The 27,342-nt window shown below is 31.1% G+C and overlaps 3 protein-coding genes and 1 pseudogene across 3 annotated transcripts; 2 read left to right on the top strand and 2 right to left on the bottom strand.

Moving 5' to 3' along the window:
* Positions 1 to 2,871: 2,871 nt before the first annotated feature.
* On the bottom strand, positions 2,872 to 5,519 carry LOC110616482. The gene is made up of 3 exons (XM_021758850.2): positions 5,323 to 5,519; positions 3,237 to 4,378; positions 2,872 to 3,151 (listed from the first exon to the last, which is right to left on the bottom strand). Exon 2 carries the CDS (start codon positions 4,296 to 4,298, stop codon positions 3,288 to 3,290), a length of 1,011 nt encoding a protein of 336 aa, XP_021614542.1. The 5' UTR covers positions 4,299 to 4,378; positions 5,323 to 5,519; the 3' UTR covers positions 2,872 to 3,151; positions 3,237 to 3,287.
* A 2,539-nt stretch (positions 5,520 to 8,058) lies between these two features.
* On the bottom strand, positions 8,059 to 10,230 carry LOC110617099 (protein BUNDLE SHEATH DEFECTIVE 2, chloroplastic). Its single transcript, XM_021759708.2, has 4 exons — positions 9,790 to 10,230; positions 9,562 to 9,710; positions 9,379 to 9,462; positions 8,059 to 8,384 (listed from the first exon to the last, which is right to left on the bottom strand). The coding sequence occupies exons 1-3, from the start codon at positions 9,913 to 9,915 to the stop codon at positions 9,420 to 9,422; spliced, it is 318 nt and encodes a 105-aa protein (XP_021615400.1). The 5' UTR covers positions 9,916 to 10,230; the 3' UTR covers positions 8,059 to 8,384; positions 9,379 to 9,419.
* A 1,211-nt stretch (positions 10,231 to 11,441) lies between these two features.
* On the top strand, positions 11,442 to 21,500 carry LOC110617872 (annotated as a pseudogene).
* Positions 21,501 to 25,246: 3,746 nt separating this feature from the next.
* Positions 25,247 to 26,923, top strand: LOC110618136 (protein kinase PINOID 2). The gene is made up of 2 exons (XM_021761201.2): positions 25,247 to 25,857; positions 25,945 to 26,923. Exons 1-2 carry the CDS (start codon positions 25,298 to 25,300, stop codon positions 26,849 to 26,851), a joined length of 1,467 nt encoding a protein of 488 aa, XP_021616893.1. The 5' UTR covers positions 25,247 to 25,297; the 3' UTR covers positions 26,852 to 26,923.
* Positions 26,924 to 27,342: the final 419 nt, after the last annotated feature.

The following is a 27,342-nucleotide window of genomic DNA, read 5'->3' as shown; positions in this document are numbered from 1 at the left end:
AAAGCAGTTAAATAATATGTTATTATTGATGATATGGCCTTGACTTATATAAATGTTAGTGCTATATTATGACACATCGATACATACTTACCAAAAAACTTATTTTCGTTGAGAGGAGAGAAAGGAGTAAAGAGAAAAGAAAGGAGTAAAGGGACAATTCCGGTAGCAGAAAGGCTCGTTTTTACTAGATTTCAATGACGGTTTTCGATTTTTATTTCTTCTGTTTTAATTTTTTATTCGTTTTTTCATTTTTTTACCTTCGGTTTCCGTAAGGACAATAACTTGATATTCATGGTTTTCGTCGCTGTGGATGGTGATGCCAACATGGTTTTCATTTTAGTTTAATATTTATTTTATAAATTAAATTTAAATTTATAAATAAAATTTTAGTCGAATTTAAATTTTAATTTAAAATTTAAAATTTATTTTTTAATTAAATTTAAATTTATTAAAATTAATAAAATTATCAAAATTTAAAATCTTACTTGTCAAATAGAAAAACTCAAACATTTGTAAAAATTTATATTCACTTTCTTTTTTCTTTTACAATAAAATCAGATTTTTAGAATTAGTTATTTTAGCAGGTAGACTCTGAATAGATTAACGGGTAAATTACAACATGATTCTTGAATTTGATTAATAATTTTTTTTTTGTAAAATAAATATTTTTATTTTAATTATTTATTTATTTATTATTATTAAATTCAACCCGTATCATCTTTTGTCAGTTATATTTTTTCCTTTTCAATAATTTAAAAATTATAAAAATTAATTTTTAAGTTAAATTTCACATATTTTGAATATTATTAATAAATACTAAAATAATAAAGTAATATTTTTAATTTAATTTTAACAGGATCGAAAACTTTTTTCTGACTCTTGAAACTTATATATATGATTTTTTAATATTGTTAAGTATTAACAAAATAATCAATTAAAAGTTTTATTAAATATTTATAATCAATAATTTGGAAAATTATGTATATAAATTTCAATAGCTAAAAAAATATTAAATGCTGTTACAATCAATTTAAAAAAATATTATTTTAATAATGTGTTAATAAAAATAAAATATGTTAAATTTAATTTAAATTAATTTTCACAATTTTTTAATTGATGAAAAGGAAAAAATATGTAATTTTTTAAAAAATTAAAATGATTGAATTTAAAGATTAAAATAAAAATATTTATTTTATTAATTAAATAAAACTTTAAGAACCAATTTATAATTTATAGTAACTTTCTAAATTTAATTTAATTTATTGGTTAAAATCTGAATAATTTTAAAATTTTAGCTTTATTATCCTTATTAAAAAAAATTAAGATAAAAATATAAATCTACGTAAATATTTGATTTTCTATGTCCAATATGCCTGTTTTTTTTTGCCATAAAAAGATAATTTTCATTGAAAGACTCATTTTTTTTTTATATACTTTTAATTTGATGACTTAACTTTAATTTTTTTTTAATATTTTAAATTTTAATTTGTTTTTATTAAACTTTTTTTTATCTATTATTACATATTTATAAGTCAATATAACTAAAAAATTTAATATTTTTCTCTTTTTTTAAAATCATTTTTTATTTTTTTATCTCTTCCCTCTTTCATTTTATTTTTCGTATTTGCTCACAATTTATTATTTACTAATTATTTTATTTTAATAATTTAATTAATATTTTTTATTTTTTATTTTTAAATCACACTAAAAAATTTATGAATAATAAAAATATTAATTAGATATAATTTTATTTTAAATATTAATGAATAATTTTTAATTATTAATTTAGATAATTTTATAAATAAAATTTAGTATTTAAGCAACTGTATTGTGTATAGTATTTTTTTAATTTATTGAAAATATAAAATATTTCTATATTTAGAATAACAATATAAAATTTTATTAAAAATAAATTATTTATAATTTTATATTAAAGGTTAATGAATAAGTTTTTTAAATAGTTATTTAAATAATTTTATACATATTTATAACAAAATTAATTTTAAATAATTATTATTTTATTTTTGTGAGTAAGATTTTAATATTTAAAATAATAAATTATAAAAAAATAAAATAGAACATATATATTATATATATTCCTTTTACTTTATTAAAAAAATGAAATAGACGATTATTATTAGAAATGTGATGATATTTTTAATTTTTTTTATTAATTAGTGTAAAGAAGTGTTGGTTTAAGAGAAAACAAGAAATTATTCTATTTTTAATTTTTTTTTTTTATGGATAGCTATAATAATTTTTTTATATATTATAAAATGAAATTGTACATTTTTAATAGAGAAAAAAAAAGAGATGAGAGAAAATGTGTATTTTTTTTTTTTAAAAAAAATTATGTTAACATGGAAACCCACCAATATAAGTGAGAAAGAATTTAATGTAAATATAATAAAAGTTTGAAAGATCTAAAAAATAAAAATATACTAAAAAAAGTAAGTGACTTTAAATAAAAACCATCAATTATATTAAATCCATGTGTAAATCTCAATATAAATATATTTTGGCTTTTTATTCATTAGTCCTTATCAATATCATTACCTACCTCCATTCAATTATTAATACCATTTTTTTCACACCACAAAAACTACACATATAATAAAACTACTAAAAAGTTCATTTTTAATTCAAATACAACATTTGATTGGTTTGATGTCAAATCAAATTCAAAACTTGCAAGTACTGGTACATGTAAGAGTTTTGGTCATCCAAGTATTGAACCATTCCGATAAATGAGAGAAAAAAAAAAAAAAATTTAATTAAACCAGTGTCTAATACCGATGGCTATGGTTTTAGTTTAAGAAAATTTTCAATCGGAAATACTGCTAAAAGCCTGACCTACGCCAGAAGAAGATATAGACCAATTGGGCTGTTGCCAAATATTGATTTGAAAGCAAAATCAACCATCTATGTACAAAGTAAAAATTATTTAACACAACTTCAGCAATAAATGCAGAGCAAAAGGACCAGCTTCTACTGGTCAATATAAATAAATTGATTGATTCTTTTATTTCCAAATTACAAATTGCTCACCCTTGAGATAGAATATTCAAGCACCTGAAAAGGTATACCGTTCCACACTCGGTGGAATAGAATCTACTGCTCAAACAAACAACAGCAAGCCTCTCTGGTCTACCTGAAACGTACAGCAAACAAGATGTTAGCCAACTATATTTCTTTCTCTCAGCACACTAGTCAAGCATTCATGAAGCAAGGCTTACCGTTGGAGCATTTTGAAAAAACGATTTAACTGACAGAATAAAGTTTTTCAATCACAAATGGTCAGGTGTTGTCTGTCGTTGAATGCGCTCGCTGTGCCTCCAAAGGGCTGACCCACCATCTGAAGAATCATTTTCCTCATCTCTGGAAGAAGACCCAGTTTCCACATCATGGGTCTCCCCCCAAAGCCTGGTAGATCTCCTTCTAAAATTCAGCTGCCCTCTTGCCCTTGAGCTACCAGACCAGCTGCTACTCCTCGTACTTGACCCAGGTCGAAACACTCTAATAAGAAAAAATACAGTGAGCCAACCACCATCATCAATAGGCATAATGTTGTCATCATCCCTCTCTTCGCCAAATGAAGAATGAAGCGTGCTGATCAAGTCCCCAAGGTCCCTTTGGCGTTCCAGCATCCTCCAATTTCGTTGCCGCAGTGGATCAGCTTGCGATGGTCGAACAAGGGGGTGTTCAAGTCTCGCATGTTTCCTGAGATCTGAATAGGTGCCACTAAAATCACAGCTTTCACAGGCACAGCTTCTTGATTTTGCATTCATAAAACGACGAGCAGGCTCCATGGCAATCCACTCTTTTATCTGCCCCCGACAGAGGGGGCACACAAGTATTGGCTGCTTTTCTTTCTCATAAGGAATGGTTCTAGCAGACAAGGGCTCTTCCTCACTTTGCTCCACATTAACCATTGGTTCTGAGCTCCCAACCGAGGCTAAGTTTGCAGTTGTGATCCCACTTTCTTCTGGTTGTGGAGCTGTTAATGAGGCCTCAGTAAAAGACTTGCAAAACTGATCAAGACAATTTGAGTGGCGATAGCTTGTATCGCACATGTAAGGACGGCAGCCTTTCTCATGGGATGCACATATGAGAAGAACTGCATTATGAGGATGTTCCATACAAACAGGGCATCTGGCCTCTTCCCATTCCTTTAAGTTTTCCTCAGTTTCCGAATGAATTTTGGGTGAAGATTGCCTGCTACAACTGGAACTGCAAGTATATGGAGATGCCTTGCACCTATCAAAAGATACAGAGCGATCTCTTCTATCCTTTGGCATTGTGAGACTACAACACTATCAACACAACCCTAAAAATCCAATTCTTCTATCAATCTCGCCAGTCCACAATGGTTGAAACACTAAGAGATCACACAAAGATTAAAAATAAGATAATCTTACAAATAAATTAAGCTCAAGGGATTAAAGATCAATAATAATAATACCACCACGAGAAATCAAATGCAACATTATATGAAGGCCTTTTGAGTTCAACAATAGTATTCAACAGTCTACTGAACAGGAACAAAATAAATATACCCAACAACATACATAGAAACCTCATGGACAAACAGATACTTATATGAAGCTGTCGCTACTCAATGCTCAGATGGGTTTCCTTCCAGGTAAGTAGCCACTACAACTAAGTTGACAGACATCAGCTTCATTGCTATTAAATAAACAAAGTCATAAATCGTCCACTCAACTTTCAGAATGATAACATAAATTCAACTTCTGAAGCAGTTCTCAAGAGACAATGATATAAAAGCTCCATTTATTCATTAAGTACTGGTACAGAAGAACCCAGCTACAACATTCACAAAAACAAAGTTACAAAGAAATACAAAATCAAACCCTAGATTTAAAAAAAAAAAACACATTTTAAACTCAACAAAGCTAAAACAAGTTTTCCTAGAGCAATAATCTAAACAAGTTTTAACTCAAGTTACTCAACAAGGCTAAAAATTTTAAACTCACAAACCCTATTTTTCGTTGAGCAATTCAATCTAAACAAGTTTCGTACGTCAACCCAACCCCCCTCTTTCACTTCTCCTCCATAATTTTAAATTCCACAAAGCCAAAAAAATATATTCACAACATAACCAAGTAAAAAACAAAGACCCTGCTCAACATCCCACGTATCATTACCCACATATAGCAAAGAGGCACATCAATCTATACGGGTGAAAGAAAAATCCAAAACATCCGAATTATACGATGCAGATAAATAGAAAAAGCAGAAAAAGATTATAGTATCAGATCCGAGTATAATCGGGAAAGAAAAAGTTGAAAATATGGAGCTTACCTGAGATTGGAATTGGAGTAAATAATATCTCCGGAATTCGCTTACAACAATCGGATGATATTTTGAGAAGAATGAAGCGATGGAGACGGAGGTGGCAGCTATTTAGGGCTGTTTGAGTTCGATGAGAGGAGAAAAGAAGAGAGGCGAGAAATGAAAGGAAAGGGGAAATGGGAGAGAAAAGGAAAATAAGAAATGAGAAAATTATAAACGGAAAAACTTGTCTGTACTGTTTTTTCAGCTGCAGTTGTCTGCAGGAGAGTGACTATTTTGTTAAAATTGAAAAAATTGATAAAATTCAATTAATTTAAATTTTTAATTTAATTATTTATTTATTTTAATTTGATTTAGATTGAATTTTAATTTTAAAAATTTTAATTTGATTTGATTTAAAATAAAAAATTTTAAAAAATTGAATTCATCAGTCTAATAATATAATATTTTCAATAATATAGAAAAATTAAATTATATTAAAATAAAAATATTTTAATTAAATTTTAAAATATAAAAAATAAAATATAAAAAATAAAAAATTTTATTAAAAATTAAAATTAATCAAACCAAATCGAATCTAACTAAATCATATCGAATTAATTTAATTTAAATTTTATAAATAATAAAATTTTAATTTTTAATTTATTCAGTTTTAAATCTAATTTATTGAGGGTAAATTAAAAGTATAAATTTAAAAAGAAATTAAATCAATTAAGTTCTTATAATTTTATTAAAAAGTAAATAAATTTAATTTATTTACTTATTTTTTAATTAAAATTTTATAGTTTTATTAGGGATTTAATATAATATTGTGTTTTAATAATAAAATTTATTTTTTAAATTTAAAATATATATAAAAAAAATTATTTCTGTAAGTTGGAGGCAGTTGGGACTGATGGCCTTTCAGTCCCTAGGTTGAGTCATATAATCCCCATGGGCCATGGCAGATTTGAACACAAGCCAACATTGAGGTCCTCCCTTACTCTGGTGACAGCATCGGTCCCTCACTTCTTTGCCGACATGATCCTCTGGTGTTCACCCATTATAACTGGCTTCAAATCAGAGAAAATAAATTATCTGTTAAAATATTAATTTTGTTATTATATTTTCTCTTAAATTATTAATTTTTATTATTGTAAATTATTTTATCAATTAATTATAATAAAATTGATAATAAGAGAAATTGAAAAATTATAAAAATAGAAGAAAATGGAAAGCAAACGAAAGAAGCGTGATAAAGGAAAAAAATTAACTTTTTTTATTTTTTTTCAATTTGTATTTTATTTTTTTATGATTCATTAATTAAATTTTTTATTTTTATATTTATTTTAATTACATTTCAACGTGAAATTTTTAATTAAAAATTAATAGAATTGTTGTATCATCTAATTCATCATTGCTAAGTTATTTATAAAATTTACTATTATATTTTAAATTTTAAAAATTTATCAATTAAATTATGAAATTTTAAATTGTAATTATTATATTTTGAATTTTGTTGACACTTTACATTGAAATATGTATAAAAATATGTGGTTTAATTAATTATAAAAAAACATGATGTCTTTATAATTAAATCATGGAAAGAAAGAGAATGAAAAAAAGAAAATAGAAAAGGAGAGAAATGAAAGAGAATAAAAAAGATGAGAAAATTAAGAAAAAGATAAATAATTTGGTGATAAGAAATTAAAATAAGAGAAAAGGAAAATAAAAAATGAGAGAAAATGGAGAGTGAGAAGAAAAGAATCGAATGAATAAATTATTAAAATAAATAGAAGGTTTGTTCCCAGTTTTAAAAAATATATTATTATAGAATTTCAAAATATATAACTAAATTTACATACTATTATTCTTACTGAATTTCAAATCTATTGCTAAATATACATGCAATTTTAATACTTAATTAAAATTTACAATCTATATATAAAAATGATAAGATCCATTTTAATATCTTTAAAATTTATAATAGATCAGTTATATCAAAAATTTCCAGTAAAGCTTAATGCTAATTTGGCAGTCGTCTTCCTTCAATCTACGTCCACTTAATTTATGCACTTGCTTATTCTCTTCACTACTTTTAACATACTGCCTAGCTTTCAAATGCTCCTCTAAACATGGCTTCAGTATCCAATATTTTATACTTTATTCATATTAATTAAAATATTTTTACATTATAAAATAATTTTAATTATTCATATTATTTAATTTTATTAATTATAGAGATATTTTAATTAAATAATTTTAAAATAAAGATAGATTAATAAATTTTCTAAAAATATAAAAACTTGACAATAATTTTCTCACCATAGCAATTCATAGTTTCACACAATTGGGCTCTAAAAATCAAAGTTAAAAGTGTGTGATAGAATAGTATAAATATTTACATTATATTGACTAAATAATATATATCATTAAAATTATATATATATATATATATATATTAAATCATATAAATAATTTAATACAGTCAATAATTTTTAATAAAAAAATTAAATAATTTTATTTTATAAAATATAAAAATATTTTAATTAATTGATTTTAAAATAAAATAAACTAATTAATTTTATAAAAACTGAAAAGATTTTAATATCCTGAAATTTAATAAAGGGTAGACTCAAAACCATGGCCGTAAGAGTAAATTTTAAATCATTTTGCTAAGAAGTCATCGTCCTTGTAATGATTAAACTCATGATTCATTCCAATTAAAAGAACTTGCTTTGAACATAACCTCTTCACAGCTTCAGGGGCTTGCAAGTGGGCAGCATAAGCAGCAATAGAATTATTTAATATATTCTAAAATCAAATGATAAAATTATCCCAACTAATACTGCAGTGGGAATTGCAGAACCTCACCTCACCATACTGTTGGATTCTACGAGAGAAATTAGTTGACATAAAGAGCAACGAACAATAGAACTCTTACAATGAATATCCTATGACAATGAGGGAAATACTTTCTTTCTCCTTGCTTCCTACTTAAAATCATTGATATGTAACCTCACTGCTAGCCGGTGCCGTTCCCAAAGTAACAGATACTTAGAAAGCTTGGAGAAAAATCAACCATTGAACATCTGTCATGCAAGTCAGGAGCTCATCAGTGATACTGACAAAGAAGGTAAGAATGCTGAGAAACTGGATTCCAGTGGAAACTGATTACATTCGGGCTGAGAAAGTGCTATGCTTGGTCAAGTTTTTATTACAATCAGATACTATTCTACCAGGCAACGAACTGATAACTCCTTGTAAGTGTTAGACAACCCATAATTTACTATAACTTCAGGAGTATTTGATTCCAAAATGATTAAAAATCCAGCTCAATATTCTGAAGAGGCTCAACAACAGTTAAGAATTTCATCCATCATATATGGCTCCTCTCACACTCATCATGCTTTTCATTTTTCCTACACCAGCATTACTTTTTCCCCCCTTTCGCATCATAACTGATGTTCACAACACAAGTGAAATACACTTCACAAAGTTCTATTGGCACTAAAAAGGCAACCCTTTACATATTTTGGCGATTTAATTTAATTTTTTAAATTCTAGCAGCAGCACTCCATATTTTAAAAATTGGGTGCAACTTTATCCCATTTTGAAATTAAATTTCAAAGATATGCATATAGTACCACATGGCATTACAGCTGATTTTTATTTTTCATGCTGTATATGTGGATCACACATGACACATAAACCATTTTATGAAATTTTATTGCTGTAATTCATTGAAAAGAAAACCTAATTTTACTTTGGATTCATTTATATATGTATATATAAACTTATAAATTATGTGAAATCCATATATAACAAATAAAAAAAGATACCAATTGCATTGACATGTGAGATTATACATACTTCCCCTAAATTAAATTTTAAAATTGAATAAAATTGCAACTAATTTTGAAAATATGGACTATAATGCAGGTTTGGTGTTGTAATGCCAGTAGGCCCTTCATAACTATGTTATGATCACTGCTAATCTGCAATTCAGTTTAAGGACAACATAGCATTCCAAGTAAGTTGATATATCTCGTCTTTGCAACTAGAATGAAAAGGAACAAGCTTTACCTTCTTAAAGTACATATCCTTGGCTTCCCACATCTTAAAATTCAATTGTATCCCTTCCCCAGGCAGTTTAGACAGCGCTGAACCCTGCAATACACATCAAAGCAACATACAAGTAAATTCAGGCGATACCCACCGACAGCAATATGAAAATTAGATAACAGGTAATAAACACCAATCACTAACCTGTTACCATCACAAGTAGGGCAAAGACAAGGGTTCATAGCAATGGGATCGTGTAAAGGCGACCACTTTATAGTAGCATTGCCTTTGCACAATTTGCATATATAATACCCCTTACCTCTGCATACTCCACAAGGCAATGCGTCCTTTTTCTGGAGAAAAGAGAACCAAATTCTAAGCAGATAAATGACAATGGTAACAGAAGAAAGGGTACACGTTTTAAAGATATACCAGTTTGAGCTCAGTGGCATAGCGAAAAGTGCCGATAGCTATAGAGGAAGTGATATTGAGAGCGGCCACAGTGCCCAAGAAAATAGCAGCTCCAGTAGCCAGGGGGCGCAGCGGCTTTGGAATCATTATGGTGTTTGAGGTTCTCAAGGGATTTTCTTCGAACAGTGTGAGTGCATGAAACAAAGAATTCAGCCTCAAATACAACACGTGTGGCCGGCCTATCCGCTAGCCAGCTATAGAAAATTTGCCTTGTAGACAGCAGAGACTTTTATAGTTTCCCTGGACAGATTAAACGCACCGTTTTAAAGTCATAGCGACTGTTGGCTGCTGCCCGCTGGTGAGTAGCGCACTGGCAAGTAAATAACTGTCCCCGTTGCAATTGTTGTTTCTTGAGAGTTGAGAATGATTACAATTTACAAGATTTTTACATTGTCAAAGCAATTGAACTTTGAAACTAAAATGATTCTTTAATTATATACAATATTCAGTTTGATTAGTCGACGACTAGAAGGTTCAGAGGTAAATGTACAGTATCTATAAAAATTAAATTATTTCGAATTAATTTTAAATTTAATTTATATTAATAATATATGAATTCATTTTGAATTCAATTAAAAATTAATCTAAATTATTTAAATCGGTCAAATTCGATTATTATTATTCAAATAAAATTTAAATCAAGTTTAGTTTTATATATTTTAATTAATAATTTATATAAAAATTATTTTTCATTAATAATTTTTATTTAAAAAGTTTAATATTTTTAAAAATATTTAAATTTTAATTTTTAAATGAAAAAATATAAAAAAATTTAAAATATTATTATAAAATATATTTTTTATATTAAATTAATTATTTATATAAATAAATTGTGGATATTATACCTAAAATCCAACTATTTTTTTTTAAACTCAAATCCATCTCAAATTTAATTATAACTTTTCAAATTCATCTTATTAGAGTTGGATGGGATCGAATACCAAAATATCAAATCCCTTGCTATCTATTCACTAGACTCTTGTTGTCATGGTTGAACAACATATTTACATATTCATCATATCCTTGAAGAAAATATAAGATAAAATGAAATTGGGGTTCACAGTCCCACATCGGTTGTGGAAAGGGGTAATGTGCCCCTTATATGGGCCATAAGCACTCCTCCCCCTTGAGTTAGCTTTAGAAGTGAGTTAGGCCTGACCCAAATTTAACATGGTATCAGAGCCTCCCATAAATGTGCCATGCACCAGTTCGGTTGTGGAAAGGGGTAATGTGCCCCTTATATAGGCCATAAACACTCCTCCCCTTGAGCTAGCTTTAGGAGTGAGTTAGACCTGACCCAAATTTAACATATACAATCAGATCAGAAGAATTTTTGGTTTTATATTCAGAAGGGTTGAAGAATTTGCATTGCATCTTCTATGCAATTTACACCATGCTACAACTAAATTTATATCATGCTACTTAAAATAGATTATATATTAGAAGGACAATGTGTTTTTCCCCTCATTGTTTGAAACTCTTCTGAGGAATTTTCTTCCATGGGAAAGATTAAGCATTGTTCTGTATTCATTTCTTGCTTTTGCTTAGTTTTCTCTTGGTTCTTTTGTTCTAAATTTTTCCTAGCAGTGGATACACTAATAGTTGGCCAGGTAATGAGCAACTCTGAAGTTTTGGAGTCTTCAGCTGGTCTCTTTCAACTAAGATTTTTCATGCTAGATTTCTCCAGCAATCTCTACTTGGAAATTCAATACATGCCTTGTCGTAATCAAATGAAGATGGCTTGGGTGGCTAATAGGGAGAGACCCTTGATTGATACTTATGCAATACTGAACATCACAGAAGATGGCAAGCTAGTGATAATTAATAGTAATGGAACCTTTGTGGCTTTAAACTCTGAACAACCTATTATGAGCGGAAATGCAAGAGCAACTCTTCTTGATTCTGGAAACTTAGTTTTGAAAGTAGGAGAGCAGATTGTTTGGGAGAGCTTCGATCATCCAACTGATACAATTTTACCAGGTATGAAACTTGGGTTGTTTGACTTAAAGATGAGGCAACCTAGGAAACAATTTCTCACTTCATGGCTAAGCCCACAAAATCCAGCTCCAGGAGCTTTTACATTGGGCGTTGATCCAAACAACACAAAGCAACTTGTCATTTGGGAAAGGAAGGTTATTTACTGGCGTAGTGGAATATGGAATGGTTACAATTTCAGCTACCTTCCTGGTTTAGATCATAAATTTGACACGTTTAGTTTCTTATATAGTTCTAATGAGAATGAAAGTTATTTTACCTTTACAGTAGAAAATACTAGTGTTTCCCCATGGATAGAGATTGATTCTTCTGGTAAAACTGTCCTATTTGAACTGAGTGGAGACAATGGATTCACATTTGAGTCAAATTTAACCTGTGATGATACAACATTATCTTGGTCCAAGGAGTGTGTTTTGTTTGAGCCATCTAAATGTGGCAGTGGAAATGTTTTCACTCAGACAAGTGGATCCATGAGTAGTTGGGAATACTTAAATAATTCTGAGCTTGGCCTGAGTGACTGTAGGAAAATTTGTACTACAAACTGTTCATGTAATGCATATGCTTCTGCTGAACCTGATGGGACTGGGTGTAAATTTAACCGTGGCAGGAAGCTTGATAATCAGAATAGCCAAGAAGTCATTTACATTCGAAACAACACCATTGTTGGAAGAGGTAAAATATTCAGTCAATTGTTACTTTGCATTCTTGGATGCTCAGAAATCCCATTTTGATCAAATATGTTGTGCTTGACATAATTGCCTAGCTTGCTTGTTGATAATTTGCTGAGTGACTTGGGATGGTGGCCATGAGGAGGCACTCATATAAATATTTTTTTTTTCAATTGTTTTCCATTTCTTGCTAGATCTTTCAAGGAAGAGGCTGCTTTGGCTACTGACCCTTGTTTTGTTGGTTTTCTGCTGTGTAGGTATCTTATTTTCATTTGATCTTGCTATGCTTTTCTTATTATTCTGCTTTTCATACTGAGAAATATCTACATAATATTGTCACCTGTGGGGATCAATGTTCAACATTTTTTCTTAACATCAAGAAATTCCTCTTTTCTCACTTCTTACTTAGCAGGAAAATGTGGAAGCAGCGAAAATAGGGACTGTCAGATCAGTAAACTGTTTGTGCATGAAGCCGGTACTGGCGTGCAACCTACTGATGAATTAGGCATCAGACCAGAGTTGGGATTCACTATTGAAAAGGATCATGAGTTACTTTCTTCAGTTTTTCTATTATAGAAATGGCTACTGATCACTTCTCAGATGTGAATAAACTCGGTCAGGGAGGCTTTGGGATTGTTTATAAGGTATAATTTCCATGTAATTAAACTTTTTTCCCCTTGATGTATCTAGATTCTCCCTTGTGGTGCGTGAATGATAGAATACAACAAAGTATACTGTCCTTTCAGGGAAAGTTGCCTGATGGTCTGGAAGTTGCAGTCAAAAGACTTTCTAAAAGGTCTGGACAAGGACAGGAAGAGTTCAAAAATGAGATTGTATTGATTTCAAGACTGCAACACAGGAATCTCATTAGACTTTTGGGATGCTGCTTTGAAAGGAAAGGGAATATATTAATTTATGAGTACATGCCAAATAAAAGCTTGGATTCCTTCGTTTTTAGTTAGTTATTTAGCTACACTTATTTTTCCTGTTCATGACTTTGTAATTCCTCCCTAGATTTGTCCTTGAGATTGTTATTCAATTATTTATTTTGTAGATTCAACCAAATGGTCTTTAGTAGACTGGAATAAGAGGTTCTGTATTATTGAAGGGATTGCACAAGGGCTTCTTTACCTCCATCAGTACTCCAGGTTAAGAGTCATTCACAGAGATTTGAAAACCAGCAATGTTTGCTGGATGGTAACATGAACCCGAAAATATCTGACTTTGGCATAGCAAGAATCTTTGGGGAGGATGAATCTCAAGCTAACACGAACAGAATTATAGGGACATAGTAAGTGAAGCAAGTTCTTGAAGCATTATATATATATATATTAATGTTGAATCACTGTATAAAAATTCTGAGTGTGTTTAACATATGCATTGATGATGTAAGCACAACCAACAACAATGATGAGCTAGCATTGCCTTAAGGAACAATTACAAGGTTGAGATCCAAGAGGTTGAAGGAAGCACTTCAAGGATTCATAAAGGAATATGTTGAAGCTTTGCAAGTTCATTTTGAAGTTGAAGAACAATCTGGCCATTCCAAGTCAATTAGGCCGAATGTGTTCTTATTGACAGTTCAAATTTTGTATTTATAGTAGGTAGTTATTTAATAGTGGGTAGTTATTTAGTAGTGGGTAGTTATTTAGCAGTTGGTAGTTAACCAGTAGTGGGTAGTTAACAAGTAGTGGGTAGTTATCCAGTAGTGGGTAGTTATCCAGTAGTGGATAGTTAACCAGTAGTGGGTAGTTATCCAGTAGTGGATAGTGGCATAGATCATGGATCGATGCAGTGGGTAGTGGCATAGATCATGGATCCATGCATAGTAGTAGAAAGTGGCAAAGATCATGGGTCTTTATTTAGGTTATATAAAGCATCTCTTTTTCCATATTGTAGACAGATTATCAATTATTCAATACAATTGCTTTATGCGATTCTGCTTCTTTGAGAGCTTAAGAGAGATCTTGGTTCTTGACACTGCATCACGAATAAGGTTCGATACTAACTTGTATGTTTTTTATTCTTGCTGTTTTTAAAATCAATCAGTTATAAGTGTTCTTAATTGCATGTTAATTAAGGGTGCTTTAGATTGGGGAATTATTTTCTGAACTAAGTTCTTTTTACTAGGGTATGTGTCGTTTCAGTCTCTAATAGGTTGGGGTTCCGCGTCAATTGGTATCAGAGCTAGGCTTAGTAATAATTTCTTAACTATCCTTTGTGTCTTTACTTCAATTTTTCATGATCTTTCCGTTTGGGATGCCTACTAGAGTCGAATACATTGTTTAGTTGCTGTTCAAATCGTATTTTACCCTAAATTCTTGTTTAGGCGAAATTACTATCTTCAATGGTTTGGTTTGTGCTTTCTGCCCTAATTCGTATGCTCCTATTCTAACACTCTTAGAATAGTATTTCCAGTGTTTTACTTTAGTCCATATAAAAAAAATACCAAAAAGAAGAAAAAAAAAAAAGAAAAAGAATTTCTGCAATTTGGGTCAATTGTTCAAACTTCATTTTGATATTGATACATACTAGTACAAATCATATTTCACATACCTTGAACATATTTCAGGGTTTGGGATTCAAAATACATATTTAGGGTAGGTTTAGGGCAAATTTGGGTAGTATTTTCACAAAAATAGTTTTACTTAATACTTGTTGTTTTAAGTGTCTTTTTTGTTTGCTTGCTTTGAATTATTTTTATTGAATCAATATTAAGATCAGTTAACCTAGGATTGCATGCTTAGGGATAACTTCATGTTAAGCACATCCATCTTGTTAATTTTTTATTCTTAGTTTGTCAATTTGGTGTCTTTCTGTTTGTTGGTTCCTTACACTTAGTTTGACAAATTGCATATTGTTGAACATCTAATTACACTTAGTACACGAAATTTCACTTTTATGTGCTAAATCAATCCGTTTGTTTATTTTGATCAGTTTGCATCTAGTGTTGTTTCCTATCTTTTCTTGTTAGGTCTTTCCTTGCTTTCCTTATTATTTGAATCATACAAGCTTGGCTTATTGAGTCTTTATTCTGAAGTGCACTTTTGAGATACCAAGTGAGTGCTTGAAAGTTAAACACGTGAGTTGAGAGAATTGTGAATTTTTCTATAATGTCCGGGCATAATACTGGTGATACTTCTGACCCTACGTTTGATTTTAAAAATATGTATAAAGCTTTCATGGATAGCTTTCAGAAGCTAAATTTGAGAATGGATAACCTTGAGGACAACCTTAGATCTTCAAAGGGCAAGTCCAATCAGGGGGATGATGATACACACGATCCATCCTATGAAGAGGAAAATGTGGCACAATCAGCCCCTTTCCGAGCTAGAAGGTTCAATGATCGTGTACCCTATGTAGATAACAATATGAACTCTATAAAGATGAAGATTCCAAGCTTCAATGATAAGGCTGATGTTGATGCCTATTTAGAGTGGGTGCGTAAAGTAGAGATGGTTTTTAACTGTCAAAGCTATTCCGACGATAAGAAGGTAAAACTTGCTGCCCTTGAGTTTTCAGACTATGCACTAATATGGTGGGATGAGCTTGTGAAATCTAGGAGAAGGAATGGAGAGTTACCCATTGCTAGTTGGGAAGAGATGAAGCGAATCATGAGGAAGAAATATGTGCCTACTTATTACCATAAAGATCTCCATCATCAGTTGCAAAGATTAACCCAAGGATCAAAATCTGTTGATGAGTATCATAAGGAGATGGAGTTGCTCCTGATCAAAGCAAACATAGTGGAGGAGGAAGATCAGACCATGGCTCGTTTCTTTGGTGGTCTAAACAAGGAGATTGCTGATGTGGTTGATTTGCAACCATATGTTGATTTGAAAGACTTGGTGAACATTGCCATTAAGATGAAAAGACAAAGAGGCCGAAATAGATGGGGGAGTAATAGGGCTGCTCAAAACTCCAACAGCAAATGGGGTTCCAAATGGAACACCAAGACTGATCCTAAAAGGTTTGATAAGTCTTCAACTCAAAAAGACATGTTACCTTCTAAAGAAACATCCAACTCTCATGGTAAAAATGAATCAGCCCCTAAATCTAATAAGACTAGAGATATTCAGTGCTTTAAATGTAAAGGGCGTGGGCATTATGCCAATGAGTGTGTTAATAAACGTGCCATGATAGTGAGGGGAGATGAGATAGTCTCCAAAACTGATTCTGATTCTGATGAAATACCACATTTAGAAAATTGTTCTGATGTAGAGATAGAAGAGTATCCTGTTCAGGGAGAGTCCTTGGTCATATTGCGTACTTTAAATGTTTCTATTAAAGAAGAGGGGCTTGAACAACGTGAAAACATCTTTCACACTCGTTGTTTGATAGGTGGTAAAGTCTGTTGCATGATAATAGATTCGGGTAGTCAAGTTAATTGTGCTAGTACTATTTTAGTTGAAAAATTAGAACTAGAAACTATTAAACACCCTAATCCTTACAGACTTCAGTGGTTGAATGATAGTGGCGATGCAAAGGTAACCAAGCAATGTAAAGTGTCATTTTTTATTGGCAAGTATGTAGATGAGGTTACTTGTGATATTGTACCCATACAGACTGGACATATTTTGTTGGGTAGACCATGGCAATTTGATAGGCGTGTCATTCATGATGGGTATAGTAATAGGTTTTCTTTTACGTTCCTTGGCGCAAAACATATACTTGTACCATTATCTCCTAAAGATGTATATGCAAATCAAGTGAAATTACAATAATCTGCTAAATTGGGTAAGGGAGGTGAGACAAGTAAAAAGAATGAGGGAAAAGAGCCAGTAGTAAAAAGAAGGTTTCAAATGGCCCAAAGGAGAGTGACTGCACAGGAAAGGATAAAAATAAGAGACGTGCAGGAGAGAAAACGTTAGTGAGTGTGGAGGTAAAAGGAGAGTTGAGTGAGAAGAGTGAAGAATTCAGCAAGTCTTCCTTTTATTATAAAGAGAGAGAGTTGAAGAAGGCATACTTAGGGAAGAGAGCTTTGATTATGTTGCGTTTTAGTTTCAATTTTATGATTGAAACTAACCCTACTAATGAATTGCCTAGTTTTTTTTCTAAGTTATTGCTGGATTTTACGGATGTATTTCCTGAGGAGGTGCCATCTGGGTTGCCACCCATTAGGGGAATAGAACATCAGATCAATTTTGTTCATGGAGCTCAGATTCCAAACCATCCAACTTATCGGAGTAATCCTGAGGAGATGAAGGAATTGCAAAAGCAAGTTGATGAGTTGCTAGCTAAGGGACATATCAGGGAAAGCCTCAGTCCATGCACAGTACCTGTTTTGTTGGTTCCAAAGAAAGATGGAACAATGTGCATGTGTGTTGATTATCGTGCGATCAACAAAATCACTGTAAAGTATCACCATCCTATTCCTAGATTAGATGATATGCTTGAAGAATTATGTGGTGCTGTTTTCTTTACCAAAATTGATTTGAAAAGCGATTATCATCAAATTAGGATGAAGTTAGGTGATGAGTGAAAAACTGCCTTTAAGACTAAATATGGTTTATATGAATGGTTAGTGATGCCTTTTGGCTTAACTAATGCACCTATCATATTTATGAGATTGATGAACCATGTTTTGCGTGATTACCTAGGTAAGTTTGTGGTTGTGTATTTTAATGATATATTGATTTATAGCCGAAACCATGATGATCATATTAGGCATATTGAACTTGTTCTACAAAAGTTGCGTGAACATGAATTGTATGCTAATCTTAAGAAATGCACATTTTGTACTGATAGTGTCATATTCTTAGGATTTATTATTAGTTCACGGGGAGTTGAGGTAGATACTGAAAAGGTTAAGGCTATCCAAGAATGGCCTACACCTAAGAATGCTAATGAGGTAAGATCCTTTCATGGATTAGCAAGCTTTTATAGGAGGCTTGTTAGAGATTTCAGCACTATTGCTGCACCTCTAAATGAGATTATTAAAAAGGCTGTTGGGTTTAAATGGGGTAAAGAACAGGAACTTGCATTTAACACATTAAAAGAAAAACTTACTGCTGCTCCTGTTTTAAGGTTACCTGATTTTTCTAAAACCTTTGAAATCGAATGTGATGCTTCTGGGATTGGTATTGGTGCTGTTCTTATGCAGGAAGGCCAACCCATAGCATATTTCAGTGAAAAACTGGGTGGCGCACATTTGAACTATTCCACCTATGACAAAGAGTTCTATGCACTGATTAGGGCTCTTGAAGTTTGGGAGCACTACTTGTTGCCTAATGAGTTTGTGATTCATACCGACCATCAATCTCTCAAACACTTGAAGGGTCAAGGTAAGTTGATCAAGCGGCATAGTAAGTGGGTTGAGTATCTCGAAATCTTTTCTTATGTGATTAAATACAAGCAAGGTAAAGAGAATGTGGTAGTTGATGCATTATCTAGACGTTATGCATTGACTTACATACTTAGTTCTAATTTGTTAGGGTTTGAGCATTTGAAAGACATGTATGAGAATGATACTGATTTTTCTGATGTATTTAAGGCATGTAAACATGGGGTGTTTAACAAGTTTTATTTGCATGATGGGTTTCTTTTTAGAGGAAAACAAATATGCATACCCAATTGTTCAGTGCGTGAGTTGCTTGTTAGAGAATCGCATTCAGGAGGGTTAATGGGATATTTTGGTGTGCAAAAGACTTTAGACATGTTGAATGAACACTTTTATTGGCCTAACATGCGAAAATATATAGAAAAAATTTGTGCTCAATGCTTTGCATGTAAACAAGCTAAATCTAAGTCCTTGCCACATGGGTTGTATACTCCTTTGCCTGTACCTACTAAACCTTGGACTGATATTTCTATAGATTTTGTGATAGGTTTACCTAGGACAAAACGTGGTAGAGATTCAGTGTTTGTTGTTGTAGATCACTTTAGTAAGATGGTACATTTTATTCCATGCCATAAAACTGATGATGCAACAAACATAGCTGATTTGTTTTTTAGGGAAGTAGTCCGTTTGCATGGTATACCTAGGACTATTATTTCTGATAGAGATTCTAAGTTCCTTAGTCATTTCTGGCATGTTTTGTGGGGGAAATTGGGTACTAAGTTTTTATTTTCTACTACTTGTCATCCACAGACAGATGGCCAAACTGAAGTTGTTAATAGGACTTTAGGAACTATGCTTCGTGCTATTGTGGGAAGGAACTTAAAAACTTGGAAAAAATGTTTGCCATATGTTAAATTTGCTTATAATCGCGCTGTCCATTCTTCTACTAGTTATTCACCTTTTGAGATTGTGTATGGTTTTAATCCATTAACTGTATTAGATTTAATACATTTACCTTTGAACGAGTTGTCTAATTTAGATGGAAAAGCGAAGGCTGAAATGGTTAAATCAATACACATGAAAGCGCGTGAGCATATTGAGAAGCATAACAAAATGTATGAGAAACAGGCCAATAAGGGTCGCAAGAAAGTTGTATTTAGACCAGGTGATTGGGTTTGGATCCATATGCGAAAGGAGAGGTTTCCTAATCTAAGGAAATCAAAACTGGATGCACGAGGGGATGGACCATATGAAGTGCTGAAACGGATCAATGACAACGCATATGTAATTGATCTGCCAGGTGAGTTTGGTGTAAGTGCTACCTTTAATGTTTCTGATTTGTCTCCTTTTGATTTTGGTACAGATTCGAGGACGAATCCTTTTCAAGAGAGAGGGGATGATGTAAGCACAACCAACAACACTGATGAGCTAGCATTGCCTCAAGGAACAATTACAAGGTTGAGATCCAAGAGGTTGAAGAAAGCACTTAAAGGATTCATAAAGAAATATGTTGAAGCTTTGTAAGTTCATTTTGAAGTTGAAGAACAATCTGGCCATTCCAAGTCAATTAGGCCGAATGTGTTCTTATTGACAGTTCAAACTTTGTATTTATAGTGGGTAGTTATTTAATAGTGGGTAGTTATTTAGTAGTGGATAGTTATTTAGCAGTTGGTAATTAACCAGTAGTGGGTAATTAACCAGTAGTGGATAGTTATTCAGTAGTGGGTAGTTATTTAGTAGTGGATAGTTAACCAGTAGTGAGTAGTTATCCAGTAGTGGATAGTGGCATAGATCATGGATCGATGCAGTGGGTAGTGGCATAGATCATGGGTTCATGCATAGTAGTGGGAAGTGGCAAAGATCATGGGTCTTTATTTAGGTTATATAAAGCATCTCTTTTTCCATATTGTAGACAGATTTTCAATTATTCAATACAATTGCTTTATGCGATTCTTCTTTGAGAGCTTAAGAGAGATCTTGGTTCTTGACACTGCATCACGAATAAGGTTCGATACTAACTTGTATGTTTCTTATTCTTGCTGTTTTTAAAATCAATCAGTTATAAGTGTTCTTAATTGCATGTTAATTAAGGGTGCTTTAGATTGGGGAATTATTTTCTAAACTAAGTTCTTTTTACTAGGGTTTGCGTCGTTTCAGTCTCTAATAGGCTGGGGTTCCGTGTCAATTGAGACAGCGGATATATGTCCCCCGAGTATGCAATGGATGGTTCATTTTCAGTGAAATATGATGTTTTTAGCTTTAGAGTCATGTTGTTGGAGATCATTAGTGGCAAGAAGAACAGTGGTTTCTATCTTTTTAACAGCTTCCTGAATCTTCTTGGATATGTAAGTATCAACAGATTCTTTATTGCCTAATCTGCAAGATTATCTCCAATGTATGACCATTACTCACCATCATATTAGGCATGGAATTTGTGAAAAGATGGAAGAGGCGCAGAACTAGTGGATCCAAGGTTAGGTGAAACATGTTCAGCAAATGATGTCTTACACTGTGTCCAAATTGCACTCTTGTGTGTTCAAGAAAGACCAGCAGATAGACCAACAATGTTAGAGGTGGTGTCCATGCTTAACAATAAAATGATGCTCTTGCCTGCTCCCAAGGAACCTGCATTTCTCATAACTTCAAGATTACATGATGCTGGCTTGCATAAAAATCCAAGATCTTGCTCCTTGAATCATTTAACAATTTCAGATCTTGAGGCTCGATAATATTGGCTCCCAGTAGAGAAGAAACAGGAAAGGGAAATTCTTATATGAATCTAGTCCACCGTCGACACAATTAAGTGGATTCTACCTTTTTTTTGTTTTTTTTATGGAAAGACCCCTTGCTTGTTGACTGTTTCTGCTTAACATGTGAATACTGATTGAGGAGTTTTGTAGCCTTGTCTTTGTGAGAAGATAATATGAACAATTTCTGGTACCTTCTTGAAGCCAAGTTAATCTTCAGGTCTTCCAGTCCAGGTTTTATTTTTCTTATTTTCATCATTAACTCAACATAAATATTCTACATTATTGATTCAACATTGGTACTGGGATCAAGAGGCAATCTGAGTGAAACAATGGGGTATGCATCTCTGTAATGACTGCAGTTGCAGAGAAACGTCATGAATTGAGAGACTCACAGCGACAATAAAGCATATTGGCCAAAAGATATTGACACATGAAAATTATCAGAGGGTAGTTCACCTGCTATCTAAGCCTTGTTTGCATCAACTCTCCTTACTTTTCCAGCATTTCTCGAGTATCATTCTCTTTTTGACGTCTAATATGAGAGAAACAAGACGGGTGATAGGTGCCACTTTTTTTCATAGTAAATCTCATGATTTTTTTATGATTTTAATATAAATAATTAATTTTTATTTAAATTTTGATTTGAAATGAATTTTTGAGCTGAAAATATATAAAAAATTAAAAAAACTTATTTTAGAGCTATTTCTATCTGGAAGATACAGTCTTATTAAGACTGTGATCAAGATATTGCAATTTTGCTCTTTCTTCTTATTTTAGGTTTTCCAATTTTTATTATGAACCTTGAAGATTAAATACATGTTTTCTGTTGAAAATTAATGGAGTTGAGATTTAATTGAGTTACGAGATTTATTTTTAATTTTTATTTTTAATTTTTTTTTAAGAAACACCCCTCTATTATTATTTTTTAAGAATTTTGATAAATTTATTAAATCTCGTAATATCTTGCTAATTAACCTAAATAAATATGTAATTATTTAATTAGATTAATATAAATAGCGATTAACCTATTCATTTTATAGTAAAAAACTAATTGATTTAATTTAAATAATTCGATTGCTCCTATTAAGTTTGGATTTTTTTTATTAAAAAGTATATTATAAAAAATTTTAACTTATTTTTGATTTAAAATTAAAATTCTGAGAATTTAATTAAATAGAGCAAAAGAATAATCATATCTGCATATCATCATATCCCAAGAAAAAAAAAAAGAAAAGAAAAAGCCAAATCCACTTGAAGTTTCAAAACTAAATAGCATTAGGAAATAATTTTAATACATTGAATCCAAAGAAAACATGATTTAATTATAAGTCTAATTAAGATAATTTTTTATAAATGTATTATATATTATTTATTTCATAAATTGTGATAAAAAGTTTGTTTTCGTGGAAAATATTTTTTATTTTTTGTATTTTTAATGTTTAAACACTCAAAAAAATTTAATTAATAGAAAATATTTTATTAATTAAAAGAAAAAATAAATAATTTTTTTAAAAAATAACTTTTTTAAAAAAAAAAGTTTTTTTATATATCTTCATATTTTTATTAAGATTTCTATATATAAATTTATTAATAAATTTTATTTTTTAAATTAAAATTAAATAATATAAAATAAATTATCTCGTTAAAAAATATTTTATAAATATAAATTATTTTATACAAACAAATCAAAAGTAATTGGATAAAAAAAAAATGAGATGGTGTAAATACAAAGTTAATGACATGGATTGTTCAAAGGAAGAACAATGCGTATGGACCAAATGCTGCAGTTCTATTACACACTTGCCACTAAGCAGACGTTGTTGCAAATTTTGTTGGGTATGCTGCCTGAAATTGCAACCAAAAGTGAAAATCATAAGATCTTGCACAGAAAAGTGAAGCAATGAAAATTTTAAAAGAAAAAAGGTTCATTATTTTATATGAAAGATACAAATTAAGCAAAATCAAAGAGTCTTCAAAAAGGTCCAAATCCCATCAAATAGGGCACAAGATTTGGCATTGTATCTCTTATGTTGTATGCATATCAACTTTAATCAAAAGTTCAAAACCCATTTTTCCTTTTTTTTTTTTTATAATTTTATTTTTTTAAAAGATTTTGGTGATCAAGTAATAATGATTAAAAATTGTGGTTGTAATTATAGAGCCATAAGGGTGATAATCATAGGGCGATTTTTTTTCTGTCTAATCATAGCTAAATTGAGATATGTTGGAGATAATGTTTTTGCCCTAGTCTAGAGATTAATTAATAATTTTTCTAATTAAATTTCAAACTATTTGCCCTAACTCTCTCTGCACTCTTGAAGATGCCCCATTAATTCCCCTTATAATAGGGCTAGGTAATACAAATGGAGTAGAGAGAAAATAAAGAGATCATGGGAAACAACCTTTATTTTTCTTTGTCATAGAAAATAATAATTTATGAGAGGAAACTGTAGTTTTCAAATCAAACCTAATTCAAAGCTTTATTAAGAAAATTCATTTTTATAAGAAAATAATTAAAAAAATTTACATAATCATGTATTTTTTTTTAAAAAAAAAACAATTTTTTACTTAAAAATTTGATTTCTTTTAAGTTTGAAAATTTATATAAAAAAATTGAATTAAATTCTTATAAAATCTCAAAAAAAAATAAAGATAGTTTTAATGAATTTGCTTTATTTATTTGAGTAAAATAATTTATATTTAGAAAATATCTTTTAAAAAATAATTTATTTTTCATTATTAATTTAATGTTAAAAATTAAAAAATATTAAAAAATTTATATATACTAAAATTAATAAAATTTTAAAAGTCTAAATGACTTTTTCTTAAAAAAAAAAAATTTAATTTTTTTAATTAAAAAAATATTTTTTATTAATTAATTTTATTGGGTGCTTCAAAGAAATCACTTTTTGTGGAATGAATAAAATTTTATAATTGAATAAGTTGAATCAGCTTTAAGATTTTTAAAGTGAATTCCACTATAAAAATATATTCAATTCATTTTGATGTCTATTAGGTATAAGGTGAATCGAATCTACCTAAAACTTTTCTCAATCCTAAATTATTTTGGAGGATTTTTTTTTAAGTTAATGAAATATTTAAAAATTTTAAGAAGCCACTTTTGACAAAGAAAGCAATACTATTTAATTGTAGAGAAATACTTATTTGGACTAGATTTATAATCAATTAAAATATTTTCAATGCATAAACGAGTAGATTCCACTAGATGAATTCTATTTTAATGTCTTTTGAATCTACAATGAACTATATTCATTTAAGAATTTATTTTAATTTTAAATTTTTTAGTTTTTGTTTAGGAAGAGTTCTTTTAAAAAATTAACAAAATGTTTAAATACTTGGTGAGATTTTTTAAAAGATCTTTAATTTCAATCCATTAATAAATTTTCAAATATTACTAAAAACTTTCTCTTTCTCCTAAAAATAAAAAATTATTAAAATTTAAAAAACTTCCATTTGTTATCACTTCCCATAATTTACTCATACATTTTATCTACTGAACTATCTTCCATTTGTAAATAATTAAATGGCCCAAAGTTTTTTTACATTGCATATAAATCTTATTGTATTCACATTGATTCATTGAAACCCAAAAGAAGAATCTCAAGGCTGCAATATTTTAAAATTATTTGTTGACTAGCTATCTACATAAATATCCCACAAGGCCAGCTTCCAAACTCCGTATAAAGAGTCTGCCACCCCGGATTCCTGATTCCAATAGAAAAAACACACCACCAATTTGCCCCAACCCTGTACTCATGCCAACCTTAGCACCCAGATACGAATCTGACTACGATAGTAGCTCTTCCTCAGTAACCATACCTGGCTCTAGCAGCAGCTGGATGAGCAACCTCAGCTCTCTCTCCGTCACTTCTTCTTTACCTGAATCTTCATCACTCTCCTCTACCCACAAGCCACACGAGGCCAACCAAGCCGCATGGGAGGCCATCAAGGGGCTACAGATTGCCAGTGGAGGAGTTGGGCTAGACCACTTTCGTCTTCTTCGCCGGCTTGGCAGTGGCGACTTAGGAAATGTGTATCTTTGCCGGATAAGAAACCCTGTGGTGGGTTTGCCTCAGTGCTTTTATGCCATGAAAGTGGTTGATAAAGAGGCACTTGCTATAAGGAACAAGTTGCAGAGAGCGAAAATGGAGAAGGAGATTCTAAGCATGATTGATCACCCTTTTTTGCCTACTCTGTATGCAGAGTTCGAAGCTTCTCATTACTCATGCTTGGTCATGGAGTACTGCCCCGGCGGCGACTTGTACGCTGTCCGGCAACGCCAGCCCGGAAGACGCTTTCCCATTTTAGCTGCTAAGTAAGTTTAGATTAATTTGCTTCGAGATGGAATAATTAAGGATGTGATAAATGACACTTGTTTTAATGTATGATTGTGTCTGTGCAGGTTTTATGCTGCAGAGACCCTTTTAGCTCTGGAGTATCTCCACATGATGGGAATTGTTTACAGAGATCTTAAGCCAGAAAATGTGCTAGTAAGAGAAGATGGTCACATCATGCTTTCAGATTTCGATCTTTCTCTAAAATGCGACGTCGTTCCAAAGCTTATAAGTTCTAATAAATCCAACTTGGGAGCCATTGATCACAAACCCAAAACTTCAACACCATCTTGCGCCACATACATGCAGCCTCTGCGGTCTTGTTTCTCAGCTTCCAACAAGAAAAAGCAGAAAGCTTCTAGAGTCACAACAATAACAGAACGAGTAGATAGTGATGGTGGTGGCGGCGGCGGCGGCGGTTGTTATCGTATAGATCAAGAGCTTGATAATCCAGAATTGGTGGCCGAACCCATAAACGCTAGATCGAAGTCCTTTGTTGGGACCCACGAGTACTTGGCACCGGAGGTGATATCAGGGCAAGGCCATGGGAGTGCAGTGGATTGGTGGACTTTAGGGGTGTTTTTGTACGAGATGTTATATGGAAGAACACCTTTCAAAGGCGAAAACAACGAAAGGACCTTGATTAACATCCTTAAACAGCCCTTAAGCTTTCCAAGAACTGTGATTAGCAGCAGCAAAGAATTAGAAGAAAGGGTAAAAGTAGAAGATCTTATAAGCAAACTTCTAGTGAAGAATCCCAAGAAAAGAATTGGAAGCTTCAAGGGATCCGCTGAAATCAAGAGGCATGAATTCTTCAAAGGAGTGAACTGGGCTTTGATTAGGTCAGTCAAGCCTCCTGAGGTCCCAAGGGATTCTTGCAAGCTTACAAGTAGAGTTCTCATACCAAAGTTGAGCAAGAAAGAAAAAGAAGCACCTTATCAGATCCCCAATCATCATCGGTTCGACTATTTCTAACCGTTCAAAAAGAATTTATTTAGATCATATCTACTTGAACTGTAAAATAATAGTGGGTTTATATAAAATTTTGTATATTTATTAGATTTAAATAAAAATTATTTAACAAAAACATATTAAGTAGAGAATTCATGTAAGATCTTAATATTAAATTAGATTAGATTGTAGTACTTGACCACGTATTATTGTTCCCAAGTTTTATAATATATAATTGTAATTAAAGTGTAAAGGGAGAGGATCCCATAATTGTGGCAACGTGATCCTCATAAGAAGCCTATCAATAGGGGCTTGAGTTGAGCTGAAATTTAAATAGTTGTAATTTGATTGAACTTGAATGGATTTCGAGTTTTATTTATTTTTAATTTGAGTCAAATATTAATAAATTTAAATTTAATTCGTTTAATAAACGAGTATACATGAGTTGAATTTTTATCGAGTTTAATCTCGAATAATTTATGAATAATTTAATTTATTTATATGTATAATAAATT

Source organism: Manihot esculenta, chromosome 6, assembly GCF_001659605.2.
Source record: "Manihot esculenta cultivar AM560-2 chromosome 6, M.esculenta_v8, whole genome shotgun sequence".
Taxonomy (NCBI): domain Eukaryota; kingdom Viridiplantae; phylum Streptophyta; class Magnoliopsida; order Malpighiales; family Euphorbiaceae; genus Manihot; species Manihot esculenta.
Note: the sequence above shows the minus strand (reverse complement) of the source record. Positions and strands in the feature narration are given on the sequence as shown.